The 12848-nt window shown below is 36.6% G+C and overlaps 1 protein-coding gene across 2 annotated transcripts in view; it reads right to left on the bottom strand.

Annotated features, from left to right (window-relative positions):
* Positions 1-11257, bottom strand: part of PDE1A (phosphodiesterase 1A) — a 265269-nt gene extending 254012 nt beyond the window's left edge. The window contains exon 1 of one of the 2 annotated variants that reach the window (XM_062188736.1): positions 10644-11255. In XM_062188736.1, coding sequence (XP_062044720.1) covers positions 10644-10696 — 53 coding nt within the window. In that variant the 5' untranslated portion in view covers positions 10697-11255. Of the gene's footprint in view, positions 1-10643 lie in introns of both variants that reach the window. The other variant, XM_062188745.1, reaches the window with a different exon arrangement.
* Between the last annotated feature and the right edge of the window lie 1591 nt (positions 11258-12848).

Genomic DNA, 12848 nt, shown 5'->3' on the forward strand with positions numbered 1-12848 from the left:
TCAGCTTGAGCATGTCCCAAATTGTACATCTCTTCCCTCTCTTATTCCCACCCTTTTATTTAACAGGGATAACTTTTCAGTTAAGTTTCAACACTTAATAATAACTGTGTATTGACTACAGAGTTCAACCATTAGGATTAAGTAGAACAAAAAAAAATACTAAAAGGGATAAAATATTAAGTTGTTCATCAACAGTCAGGGCATGGGCTGATCAAGTCACCGTTTCTCATAGTGTTCAGTTCACTTCAACAGGTTTCCTTTTTGGTGCTCAGTTAGTTGTCACTGATCCGTCTGCTGGTTTATACCCCAAATGCCTACAATCATCAGGCACATAAGCAGCAAACTGAATAAGAAGCAGGGTAGCTGGGGCTCAAACCAGGCCTCCAGGCACCAAGTGCTGTGCCACAACACTGCCCAACATTGGAATTTTTAAAAATTCCCCAGTAATTGCAAGACACAGCCAAGGTTGAGAACCATTACTTTAAAATTCATGGTAGTTTTTCTCTGTTCTTCGCAGACCTACATCTAAGAGGAACTTTGAGATTTTTTTAGAAGAAAAATTTAAACCTCTTCATATAAAAGCTCCTCTGTACCTAAAAGAACTTTTTAATGAAAAAAATTGAGATTAAATTTTCCAATACTGATCTTATTAAAAGGTTTTCCAAATTGTTCTTCCATTTCTGTTATATGTAAATTATATCAATAAGGAAAGTGGGTCCCAAATCTAGCTATGAATCAGCATAAACTGGAGTTTGTAGAAATACATCAAAGCTTTCCATCCCCAGATAGGCTCAGTGGAGAACCAAGTTAAACTGTTGCTTGCAGCACCAGATCTCATGTCAAAGCGTCCATTCAAGTCCTAGCTACTCTGATTCCAGTCCAGCTCATTGCTAATGTGCCTGAAAGGCAACAGCAGATATCTAAATGATTGGGCCTCAGCTATGAGGCAGGAGGCCAAGGTGGAGTACTGGGTTCCTGGCCTCAAGCCTGGCTCAAACCAGGCTGTTGTGGGCATTTGGGGAGTAAACCAGTGGATGGAAGATCTGTCTCTCTCTTTCTCTATCCTTCCCCCCCTCCATCTCTCTCTCTCTCTCTCTCTCTCTCTCTCTCTCTCTCTCTCTCTCTGTCACTCTGCCTTTCAAATAAATACATCTTTAAAAATTGCTTTCTACACCCAACAAGGAATCGGAATCTCTGAAGTTAGTGCTACAGAAGCTTGTTTTGGTTTTGTTTTTGTTTTATAAGCTTTTAGTTCTTATGTCAATAGCAAACAGATTCATTTTATGAACCATTGATTCAAAAAGGAGGTTATATAATTTGTGACTTTTATGAAAGAAAGTATTCACCCACTGTAATGGTGTTTAGAAGGGTTCAGTAATAGAAAGCATTATCATAAATCTATCACATAAAGAATAAATAATTTTTAAAAGATAATAAACTTTAATCCCAAGAGAATGCCCATTATGGATGTGCCTCAAACATAATTCGGATGCATAAGGAAGCTTTATTTCATTATTACTGTTTGCAAAGCTTCCTTTCTGTGTCACAGTTTTAGGGAAATTGGAATTGAATGGCCCAAAATTATATAATTAATTACATTCAGCTTCTATTAAAATAACTAATTTCCTCAAGTCTGCTGGCATGACACTTGGCAAAAATCAATTATCCAAAAGGAACTAGGGAAATCTGGACAGTCATTAGTAGTGTAATAGCTCATGGTTTGGGCAGTTAGGTGAAACTTTTTAAACTTTCAACTGTAAAAATCTGTTTTCAACCAGGAATCTGAGGCATGCTGTATCCTTGGAATCAGGTGAGCCACATGTGACTCCAGGGGCCACAGGAAGGGCATCTGGGCCCCACTGCTCAGTTAATATTTTTTTCCTGAGCTCACTGGTCACTTTACAACATGAGATCGGGATTAAAATGTGTGCTGTCTCCTCAATGGCTGAATGACCCATGAATACACTGAAGAAAGATGATTTAGAAAAAGCCTAAGGGCTTTCAGAGCATATTAATTGCATTAGCTTGCCCAATTGCATGCACATCCCTGAATCAATACCCTCTAGTAACGCCCTCCCATGCTGATTTTGGGCTCAGCCAGCTGACTTTTTGATTTTTTTCCCAGTAGGACAACAAAAACCTGACTCAATCAGAACCTTGAAAAAGTGTTTTTGATTTTCTGCTTCCCCTTTCTACTACTGTGCTGAGAGCCTGTCCTAGTCTGGAGGGTAACAGGAGAGACACAGTGGAAAAAGCCGGCATGGAACCAAGGACCTCCCAGGTCAGTCAGCCCAGAGCAAACCACTATCTGGCCACACTGGCCAGAAAGCGCCTTCAAAATCAACCAAGCCTGGCACAGATCAGCAGACCCACTCAGTTCATCTGTGGACTCATGTCACTATGTTTTAGGGAGATCTATAAATAGCAATAGCTGATAGGATTATTTTCAGTGTTTGGAGTGCACTCCTGTGTAAGAAAGAAAGTTTAGGTTCTCCTTGTTCCTGTTCCACTGAGAAAAAATGTATTGATAAGAAGACAAATTTCAATTTAAGAAAAGTATTTTCCAACAAGTCTTAGTTGTTCAAAGGCAGCATGAACTGATTGCCACTGAATTCCCTGATACTGGAGTCATTCAATTTGGGGTTAACAGGAACACATGTTCTCATTCAACCATCATATGGTATCTATTCCTTTAATGCTAAAAAGTTTCAGAATAGGTATACTGTAGGGTTTATTGGTTTCTCAATTTTTAATAAATACTAGGAACAAGAACCTAGTCATTTTCTTGCATGTAGCTGCCAGAATGTTCAGCCAAGCATTACTGGCCATCATTCACCCTGAAAATGGAGAGATGGCCACCAAGTGGTCCCAAACAAATAAATGATTTATTCTATCATTCATTTATTTCAAGGGTCGCTAACTAGCAATCTGCAGCTGATTTTGTTTCCTTTAGCCTTTCAGTGTTTTTAAAAATGTGAAACTAAATGTCTTTTGCTTCCCAGCTACCACAGTTACCCACACATCCTGCTTTACACATTCATAGTGTCAATCAAGCTTATCCTCTTAGGTATTAAAATGTGAAGGCTTGGGTAAATGCTTGCTTATGAAACACATTCTATTAAAAAGTTAGGAGAACTACCAAGAAGAACTCAATATTGATTCTGGCTTCAGGAATATTTCACTTTTAAAGTGATCTTATCACCATACTCAAATAATGATTATGGAAGGAAGGCATATGTGTACAGATGAGATGCAGATGGGATGCCATGGCTTCTCAGAGTTAGGAACAATGGGATGCAGCTGCACGGATCAACAAATGATGAATTAGCTGGCTGGCCCAGAAATTAGCAAGTCTTTTTTTCTGTTTTATGTTGTTTCAAGGAAAGATCAGTCCTGGAACAAATATAAGTGCTTGTAAATTTCATCAGACATATAACAGATTGTGACATGTCCCTGCATTCATCCAACTTTTAATTTAATTATAGAATTTGAAAGTGATCTGACCTCATGGTATTTTCTTTCCTTTTCTCAATTAGGATTCATGAAGTAGTCACTTTTGTATGTTAAAGACATTACCTTGGTGTCTAAATAATTTGTTCCTAGCTCTTTGATACTTAAAAGTCAAGTTAAACATTAATGTTTTTTAAAGCTGATGTGTTTTTTGTTAACAAAAACCTATTTGCCATGTTTATATACACTTGGTTAATAAATATAAATACATAATTATTTTTAACTATCTGCTAAAAAGGCCTCTTAAAAATAAAATTCTAAAGTCTGGAGTCACCAAAGCAATAAAAAGGGATAGCAGTCTTATTTAGAATGAATGTGTCTCCACAACCAAAAGTATGGATGGCTTGAATGGAGCAGGACTGGCTGTGATAAAGATAACAAATCTGGAAGTATCATCATCCATTCTTTCAAATGCACTGTGCTTTGTCCCATACACTTCCAGAAGCTCCTATTCAGGAAATGTTGAATTTTCATCAATTAGAGCTCATGTCCAAGTGGCTACAATCAAATGCATAAATAAACCAAAGCTTTCCCATGAGAACGAACTGTCAAAACTATGTTCTGTCCTGTCACAGAACTGAGGAGGATGGGCTTTAAAAATACTGCAGAATTTCTAAACCTACAGGTCATCTTTTTAACTAGTAGTTACTAGTATGACTGAGTTTTTTCACTGGTTTTTACTTTAGGACTCTCTCTGATAAATTTAATAATCTAAATATAAACATTTCCAGATGGTATGAAGCTAATAAATATTCCCAGTGTATCATTTTACCAGTATATCTTGGATTTCTCTCATTTCAAGCATTCCAAATCTTTGAAAAGCCATTTTTCAATTATACCAATACCCAAGATAAGTGCAAGTATCACCAAATTACTGTAGCTTAGAAAACAAGATTATGAAATTCCTGAGTAAGAAATTTTCTCATGTTTTAATCTACTTTATGTTCCTGAACTCATACCCAAAATTATGATTTGTGGACTTCTTACCTCCTCATGGAGCTGCCCTGAAGATTATCTGTGTGAAACTTGTCTAAAAATATACTAAGATTTCAGTGAATGGTAGCTCCTAGAATCAATATTAATACCTGCTACTGCTTCTGCTGATAATAATGTTTGTCAGATATTTTTTTAAATTTTTTATTGATTTATTTGAGAGGACAAGGGAGGGAAGGGGATAGAGAGGAAGAGAAAGAGAGAGAGTCAGAGAGAGGGAGAGAGGGAGAGAGGGGGAGATAGAGAGAGGGAGAGGTATCATTTGGTGGTTCACTACTCAAATGCTTACATAGGGCTAGGGCCAGGAGCTGGGAACACAATCCAGGTCTCCCACATGGTTGCTAGGGATCCAACTAGTTGAGCCATCACTGCTGCCTACCAGGGTCTGCACGGGCAGGAAGCTGAAGTCAGGAGATATAGCTAGGAAGCGAACCCGAGCATGCCAAGGTAAGATGTGAGCATTTAACCACTAGTCTAAATGCCTGCCCATATTGGAGATAATTTAAATTTCTGTTGATCATGGATGAAATAATACCAGAGATGTAACTTACTTGCCACCTGACAATAAAATGTAGAACAAATTATAGTTTATTGATGATGACCATTTAAAAACTAGAGCTACTTTTATCTCATGCTAAAAAATAATAAGGCACAGTGATGAATGAGGGTTTTCATGATAAACATTACCTGTCTCACATTCACATATATTTGTTGTTTTACTTTGATCTTTACCAACCATTTTAAAATTTCAGTGGTGCCTTTTCCTTGCTGTTTAAATCATACAACAAAATTTTGACCAGGAGGAATAAAACACTGACTTGGACAGTAAAAAGATTGAGTTTTCGTTAACAAGTCTGTTATAAAATGCTTTTGTTCTTCTACATAATTGGCATTATTTTCTATAATGTTACAAACTTTAACTCATTTCACCGTGTCACATTCTAGTGTTCTTCACTATCAGCAAGATGGAATAATCTAAATATAATTCTTTGTTGTGTTGATTAATCATCACTTACATAAAATTCAACAGCCACACTTTTAAAAATCCTCAATTTTTAGTAACTATGTCATTCTTACAGTTAAATTCATAGTTTCCTTTATCTCTTTTTTAATTGAATTAATTCACAATCACATTCATCATATCGCTCCACACTAGTAAAATATTTTCATAAATATAGAGTGGTGCTTGATTCACATACAGCTTTTTTCTATTAGAAAAACAACTTACTGTGTAAAAGGAAAGGAATAGTTAATGTATTAATCTGCTTCATCAGTCCATACTTAATTATTTCTATGTATTTTCTTTTCACACTGATGACTTTGAACTAAACTGTATTTCTGTCTAATGTATATATCTCAGTGTAAAACTATTTAAAAGAGGTTTACATCTAAGAATGTAAGTAAGGATTTATTAAATGATAATATGTCATAAGTTCTTTAAATTGTGAAATGATTTTATGTTTTAACCTGTTTCTTCAGGATTTCTTTTGTTCCCAAAGCATGGCAGGAAATAGACCTGAAACATCTCAATAACTCAGTACTATCTGGACAACTTGCCTGGAAAACTACTATACACTGGCAAAATCAGTCAAAGCTCTACCTCATAAGTGTGAAAGTTTGAAATGTGGCATGGCTTCTGCATGCCAGCAACTTCTAGCTTTGACAGCAATGTTAATAAACTGAGTTAATGTGAGAATAAATAAAAATGATTACATTCCAAAATAGTTTAGAATTTTAAGTATATAACATATTTTATGATAAGTGCATAACATATGTTTTACAATGTTCCTCATTAAGCATAAATCCCAGGCCTTGAAATTGGAATTCAGACACAGCCATGGATTACCAACCATCTCCACAACAAAGTTATGCTCTGCTGTCCTTTTCTCAGGCTTTCTTATTTCATCCTATTGCTTTCTGCATATCCATGCAAGATAAAATGCCTGCCAAAAACACACTCAGAATTACTCTGCTAACAGATACTTGTAAAAATAAGACTTTGGAAAGACATGAAGAGAAGAAACAGCATGTTCTGAATGCTGTACAGATCCCTACATGATTTTCATTAGTCCTGGACCCTAGCAGTCTTGTACTTTGGTGTCTCAGATCCTGGATGAATAGACACGTTCTCAATTGTACAGCTGATGAAGCATTATTTGCTCGATTTTGTTTGTAGCTCTCTAGTGTGACTCCTGGTGGAAAATTACCACAAGGAGAATTTATCCACCTTTGAACCCTGAATGAGTTTCAAAATGTTGTTGCTTCCAAAGAACACTAAAATTTAACTTATAAGAATCATTTCCATTTGTTTTTAAAATTTATTCTTTCACTACCTACTTCCAGAAAGAATTTGAAGCAATAAACAATGAAATTCAGATAAGAAATATTTTCAATGATTTAGTCTTGTAAGAAAGATAGATTTTTCTTGGCATCACAATCTATGTAAGGTTAACTTACAACATGGGAAAATTCAGAAAGTTTACTAAGTAGTTGCATGTGCAATAAAATTGAGGTGCCTTCATTGTTTTACTGAAGTTACATAAAGATTCTCTATTTGAAGGAGTTATGTAATATTTAAAAATAAACGGATGAATCTATTTACAAAGAGAGATAAATTATTATAATTACCAAAGCAACAGTTCTCTGCAGTACAGAAACAGAAAAGATTTTTAAGAACCTAAAGGAATGTTTCTATTCAAGATCTCCAATATCAAGTGTTTATTTAAATCTTGGATTTTAAAGACCTACATAATTTTATTTTGCAAGTGCTGAAGGACAACACTCAGTGCTGTTGATTAAAAAATTAATGTTCTTTCTGTCGTGATGTTTCCTCCCCCAAGAAAATGATAAAAACCCAAGTTTTCCCTTGAATGAAAGGCGCATCATCTTTTTTCTGGAAAAGCCTGAGCTCTAAGAGCATTTGTAGGTAGAATCACACAGTGTGATTCACCACCTGCACAGGAGGCGAGCTGAATTGTCTCATGGATCCTGAAACTCCACCTGATATTCCTTGAAAAGATGAGAAAGACTCCTGGTTTGGCCATAAAAGAAACTTTGCCTTTGTAACTTGCCTCATAGACATGGTGGGAAATATATATCTCAAATTCTGCCCCCCCCCCCAAAAAAAGGCTTTAGAAAAGAATATTGATGACCTAACTAACCGCGTGAGACGAGTTGAAAATCTTCCTTATAGGAGGCCCAGACATTCTTACTGCCAACATCTAAATAATATGTCAGATTCCTCCCAGTCGTCCTGGCATTTTATCCAGCCATGGAACTTCAGTACCCATCACCTACCCCTACACCTCTCAACCAACTTTTTCCACTTGATGGATGATTTTATTCCATGAAATTTAGGGAGATTATGCTAATAGAAGTTTGATTTAAATTGTCTTGAAAACAGGCTAAAAAAATAAGTTACTTCCATCTCTGTCAGGTCACTTGTCAGAATTAGTCATTATTGCAATCTGTCTCTTCCATTTTAATTTCCCAGGAATGATATTATCTCTTTCAGGGCACCTATCATTTGCCAGTATTGTGGTTATTTAGATACATCATGTGATACATCATGTGAAGGAAACTCAGATTCTCTGTTTTGTTTCATATGTGAATATCTGAGTGCAATAGACTACAGGTGAGTACTTGTAGTCAGAGAAAGCCAGTTGAGTTAAATTAAAGCTATGAGTTCAATTATAGGAGAAAGTATCCTTTAATATAGAAACTTGGAATGGTGCCAATAAGTGGAATCTCACCCCACCCCTGCCCCCTGAACAGAATCTTGGACTGGTAAACCTTAGTGAGTAAATTGCTTATAAATAGTCAATATATTTTTCTCACTAACTTTATGTTAAACTGGTAACTGGTTCCACTAGCACATCTGAAACAGACTAGCAAAGACCTGCTTATAAAGTGCATTGAGATCCAAAGTTCAAGGGCTTTGCAAAGTGGAGTGCAGACAAGTACATGCTGAGGAGGAAAAGTCTATTACTTGGGTCTGTGTCCAGTAAAGTCAGGCAGGAAGAAATGTGAGACCCAAGGAAAGCCTAAAGAGAGACACTACCTGACAAAGGAGGCTGAAAAAAACAATAGAGGAAGAAGAAATATGGCATGAGATACAGACAAAAGCACCAAAGGTAGGTTTAACCCACTTACCAGAGTGCCTAAATATACAATTAACTATTAGGAAATTCATGATGTATTTAACTGAAAAACCAGCCCAAAACTTTCTCTGAGGAATGATGCCTTGTTAGTTGAATCCTTTAAGGTACGCTCAGCTCACTGTTCCCTCATCACAATCATACTCTGGTAAAGGCAAGATCCTGCATAAATGTGCTGTTGGCTCCCACTCCCACTTCCACCACTCCTAGCCTTAACTTATTTTCCAACAGGGATTCAACTTTACACTTGCTTGAAACAATTGCCTGGGTTTTAGCTACATTTTTCTTGTAGACCACCAAGAGTATAAAGCAATCATTTGAATTTGCCAAATCCTATTCTAATTATCTGAGCAAAGAATCTCAGCTTGCACAAAAGATCAGTTTAGGTAAAAATGTACAGAAGCCTAGTCATGTTGCAATTCACCTACAAGTAGCACATTAGGATATAATTCACCCGAAGTAGAAATGAAGCTTTAACATAAACCAGTGGTAAACACCACCTGCCCTGACCCCAACCACTCCCCAGTGAGACAACACACTGAAGATGATGGCTAGGTGGATCTGATTTTAGCCAGCAAAATCTGGCCTTCCTGAACTGCTGCAGGTACCCTCTTCCAGTGCTGCCTCACTGGCCACCACTGGAATCAGCTGTGTAACTATTATGCAGTGCTGAAGTCACATATACACTTGAGAAAACAGAGATTAATTAAATAGGTTTGAAAGAACATCTAAGAAAACCCAGCAAGGGAAAACACATTTGGAGAGTGCTCTGGATTTTTGATATTTTATTGCCATTAATCTATGACATCTACAAATACACATTTAAATAGATGTAGATTATAATATTAACACATGTTTGTATTTAAATACAATTTATGTTACAAAGAAGGGTTTGAAATATATTTGAGCTAGTGTTGTGTTGTAAGCATAACAAAAGTATATTGTTGTTACTAATACCATAGTAATGCTTAATCAATCGATAAAAATGGCCACATTTTGCATAACCATACCTTCCAAGGTCCACTCTGCTTCATTATAAAACAATCACAGAAAGCCAGTAATTTCATCCACAAACTTCCATTACACTGTAGTTAGTTCTAAATCAACGAGCTCAACAACCATTGGTTACAACTTGACTTTAACTTTGATATTGTTAACATAGAGGATCTCTGTTATGTTTAGAATATTATTTGGGGGAAAACATAAAAGTGATATATAATTAGCTTCTTTCTTTCTTTTAATCTTTTATTTTCAGGGCAGAAATTATCTGTCTTCATTTTCTAGCTACTTTAAAATTATTAATTCTCAATTCTGAATCCTGACGTATATATTAGGAAAATAAAGAATCAAGAGTTAACAAAGAGTTAGTAAAGAAATTGTTGCTCCCTCAGATAAAGTGTTCCACTCCCCCAAAATGAGGCTTCATTTCAGTTCGTTATACTGTCTCTACATTTTGCCTGTTCCAAGATTGCACCAGTGTACAGCTTTTCCTATGACCTTACTGTTTCTGTAGCTGTTAGTCTGATATTCCTGTGCACTCTAGCACAGCAGCTATCCAGTGCAAATTTATCTCCAACATATAATTCCAGAAAGATGTAGCATTTACAGCACTAAAATACTTCTCTGGAGTTTAATCGCTTGAACGAACCAAGCACAATGTTTCTTCTTGAAAGGCTGTGCAAAAGTCCTCAGAAACAGCAAGAGATTGCATAATGTTTCAAAAGTTTTTCCAGGGCTATGTTATTCATGTGCTCGAATAGTTAAGATGTTTTCAAAATATATTTTGAGAAGTTGATAAGAGTTTGTGTACAGAGTTTCAGAAAATGGAAAACAAAAGGACTCCTTCAGAATGCCTGAAGTTAAACTTTAGGCACACTCTTCATTGCTCTGCTATAGGCTACTGTCAAAATCCCCAAATGAGGGATGGAAAGAAACAATTGCTCCTGACAGCCCTCAAGCCACCTGGGATGTAGCATTACTTACCGAAAGATGGGTCTTTGGAGATGTTTCTTCCTGATTGTGACATGGTCATCCATTTAAAGGTGAAGGTTTAACTTCTTCCTGGAAAGCACTCCAGAAAATCCAGGGAGGGAATGTGGAAACTTATCCTGATCTATTGTGCTGCAAAGAGCCCAAAAGGAAAAAGTAGTTTCCTCTTTCTCTTTTTGGGTGCTGGGAGAAAACTGCCCTGCTCTCTGCCAGCTGAGCAGTGTGTCCATAGAGGCCACATAAGACAGGCACGTTGGGGCACTCCCCCACAGAGCAGGGTGTGAAAAAACCACCAACAGTCACGTTGATCCAGGCAAGAGAAGTGCACGGGACCCTCGGAAACAGAACCAAATTCACAGAAAACTTCCTACCCCGAGTGTCACCCAGGTAGGAGCTCCCTAAATTATTGCAGTCATGAGAGCTCTCCTTCCACATGCTGGTCAAGCTCCGAAAGGCTAAGTCCCTCCCTGTCTTTAAAACAGCCTGTTCTGAGGCTCTACTTTTTTCTTCAAAATAAAAGTTGTACAGCTGGTTCAGCAGTCCCATGTGAGTACCCTCTGAAAGTTTGTCCTGTTAAAATAAGAACTGTATACAAATTAATGAAGAAAGATGGGCTCGGGTTGCAAGGCTGGCTCTGCTTCAAGAGATTATAATTATTTTACAATCTTGCTTTTATTCATGCTGGATGAAGTGTGGAGACGACTCATCATTTCTGGCACTCGGAACATAATAACCTACACTTGGCTGAAGTCGAAGATGCCATTTCAACTGATAGAAGCCCATGTGAGCTGGCTGGAGCTACAAAAGTTAAAAAGCAAAAATTGCTCAATCTATTGGTAACATTGTACCCAGATGTCTGTACCCAAATGTGGCTGTCCAACTAGGAGAAGCCACTGAAAAAAAGACTTAGAAACATACACACACACACACACACACACACGGATGCTGTTTAAAAAAAAGCTCCCAAACTGCCTGGGAGCCATGGTTTTCTTATTATCATTGTTATTATAATGAGATTTGAACTTCTAAAAACAAAAGGAAAAAAGCAGATATAAGAGAGATTGATAAATAGCTGAAAATAAAATGACATTTAAAATTGTTTTATTTAGAAGACTTGAACTTACATTGCAGGAACTCTTGTTTTAGGTGCATATAAAAGAGAATGCTCATAATATTTTGGAGACTTTCCTATATGTGAAACTCCACCAATGTTCTTATTCCATCAATAATGTCCAAGATTTAGGCCAAAGGTTTGGTATGCAATAAAATATAAATAAAACTTTCTCAAAGCATGATTTAAATATCTCTAAAATACTCATGTAAAAAGGGGGGGAAAGAATGAAAAACACACATCTTCAGTTGACATGTCCATAAAAATAAGGATCAAATGTCAGGAAGAATAGGATCTCTAGTCATCTACACTCTGCAAATACTTCCAGGCTAGCAAGAACACTCTTTTGTTTTTCTTCCAGAGATGAGATAAGGAAAGGGAGGGGAATTACAAAGAAACCACTGATTTTATTGAAATGTTCTAAGGCACACTGGGAAATGTAATCAGGCTGAGAGCCAGGATTCTAGTGGTTTCTAGTGTTAGTGTAATCATGAATAGCTGGGCCATTGTGGGCAAGATTCCTAACCTGTCTGAGCCCTAGTTTCCTTAGTTGTAAAATGAAGATATAATATTCATTAAATTCCAAGCTTTTTTCAGGCTTCAGTTTTATCATCTTATTTCTAAATATGATCCATTAACTTCAAACTGAAATAATATCAGAGAATACATGATGCCTGAGCTCCAAAACTTGCTCTCTTCCTATATAAAGATGTAGATAAATAAGAAAGCTATAGTAAAAATGAAAATGATTGTATATTATGTATTTATTTATGCAGATTGTTTACATAGTCATATCTGTATCCATGTTCCCTTCACAATGAACAAGCATGCAATCATCAATTCATCTATGTGTGATACAGTGGAATACGGAGACCATCTATATCTAAACTCATGCTTAGACCTTTCGAGTTACACTTGATTGTAAACACATGCTTTACTTTTCTTTATATATATAGGAGAGTACATAAACAATAACACATGTACGGATCTTCTGAGAGGTTTTTTTGCATTTGTGGCTGGCATTCAATTTCTGTAGTCATGGTTTGTCTATATTACTATTAATTTAGCATGAATGCCCCCCCGAGGAG

This window comes from Lepus europaeus, chromosome 1 (assembly GCF_033115175.1).
Source record: "Lepus europaeus isolate LE1 chromosome 1, mLepTim1.pri, whole genome shotgun sequence".
NCBI classification, from domain to species: domain Eukaryota; kingdom Metazoa; phylum Chordata; class Mammalia; order Lagomorpha; family Leporidae; genus Lepus; species Lepus europaeus.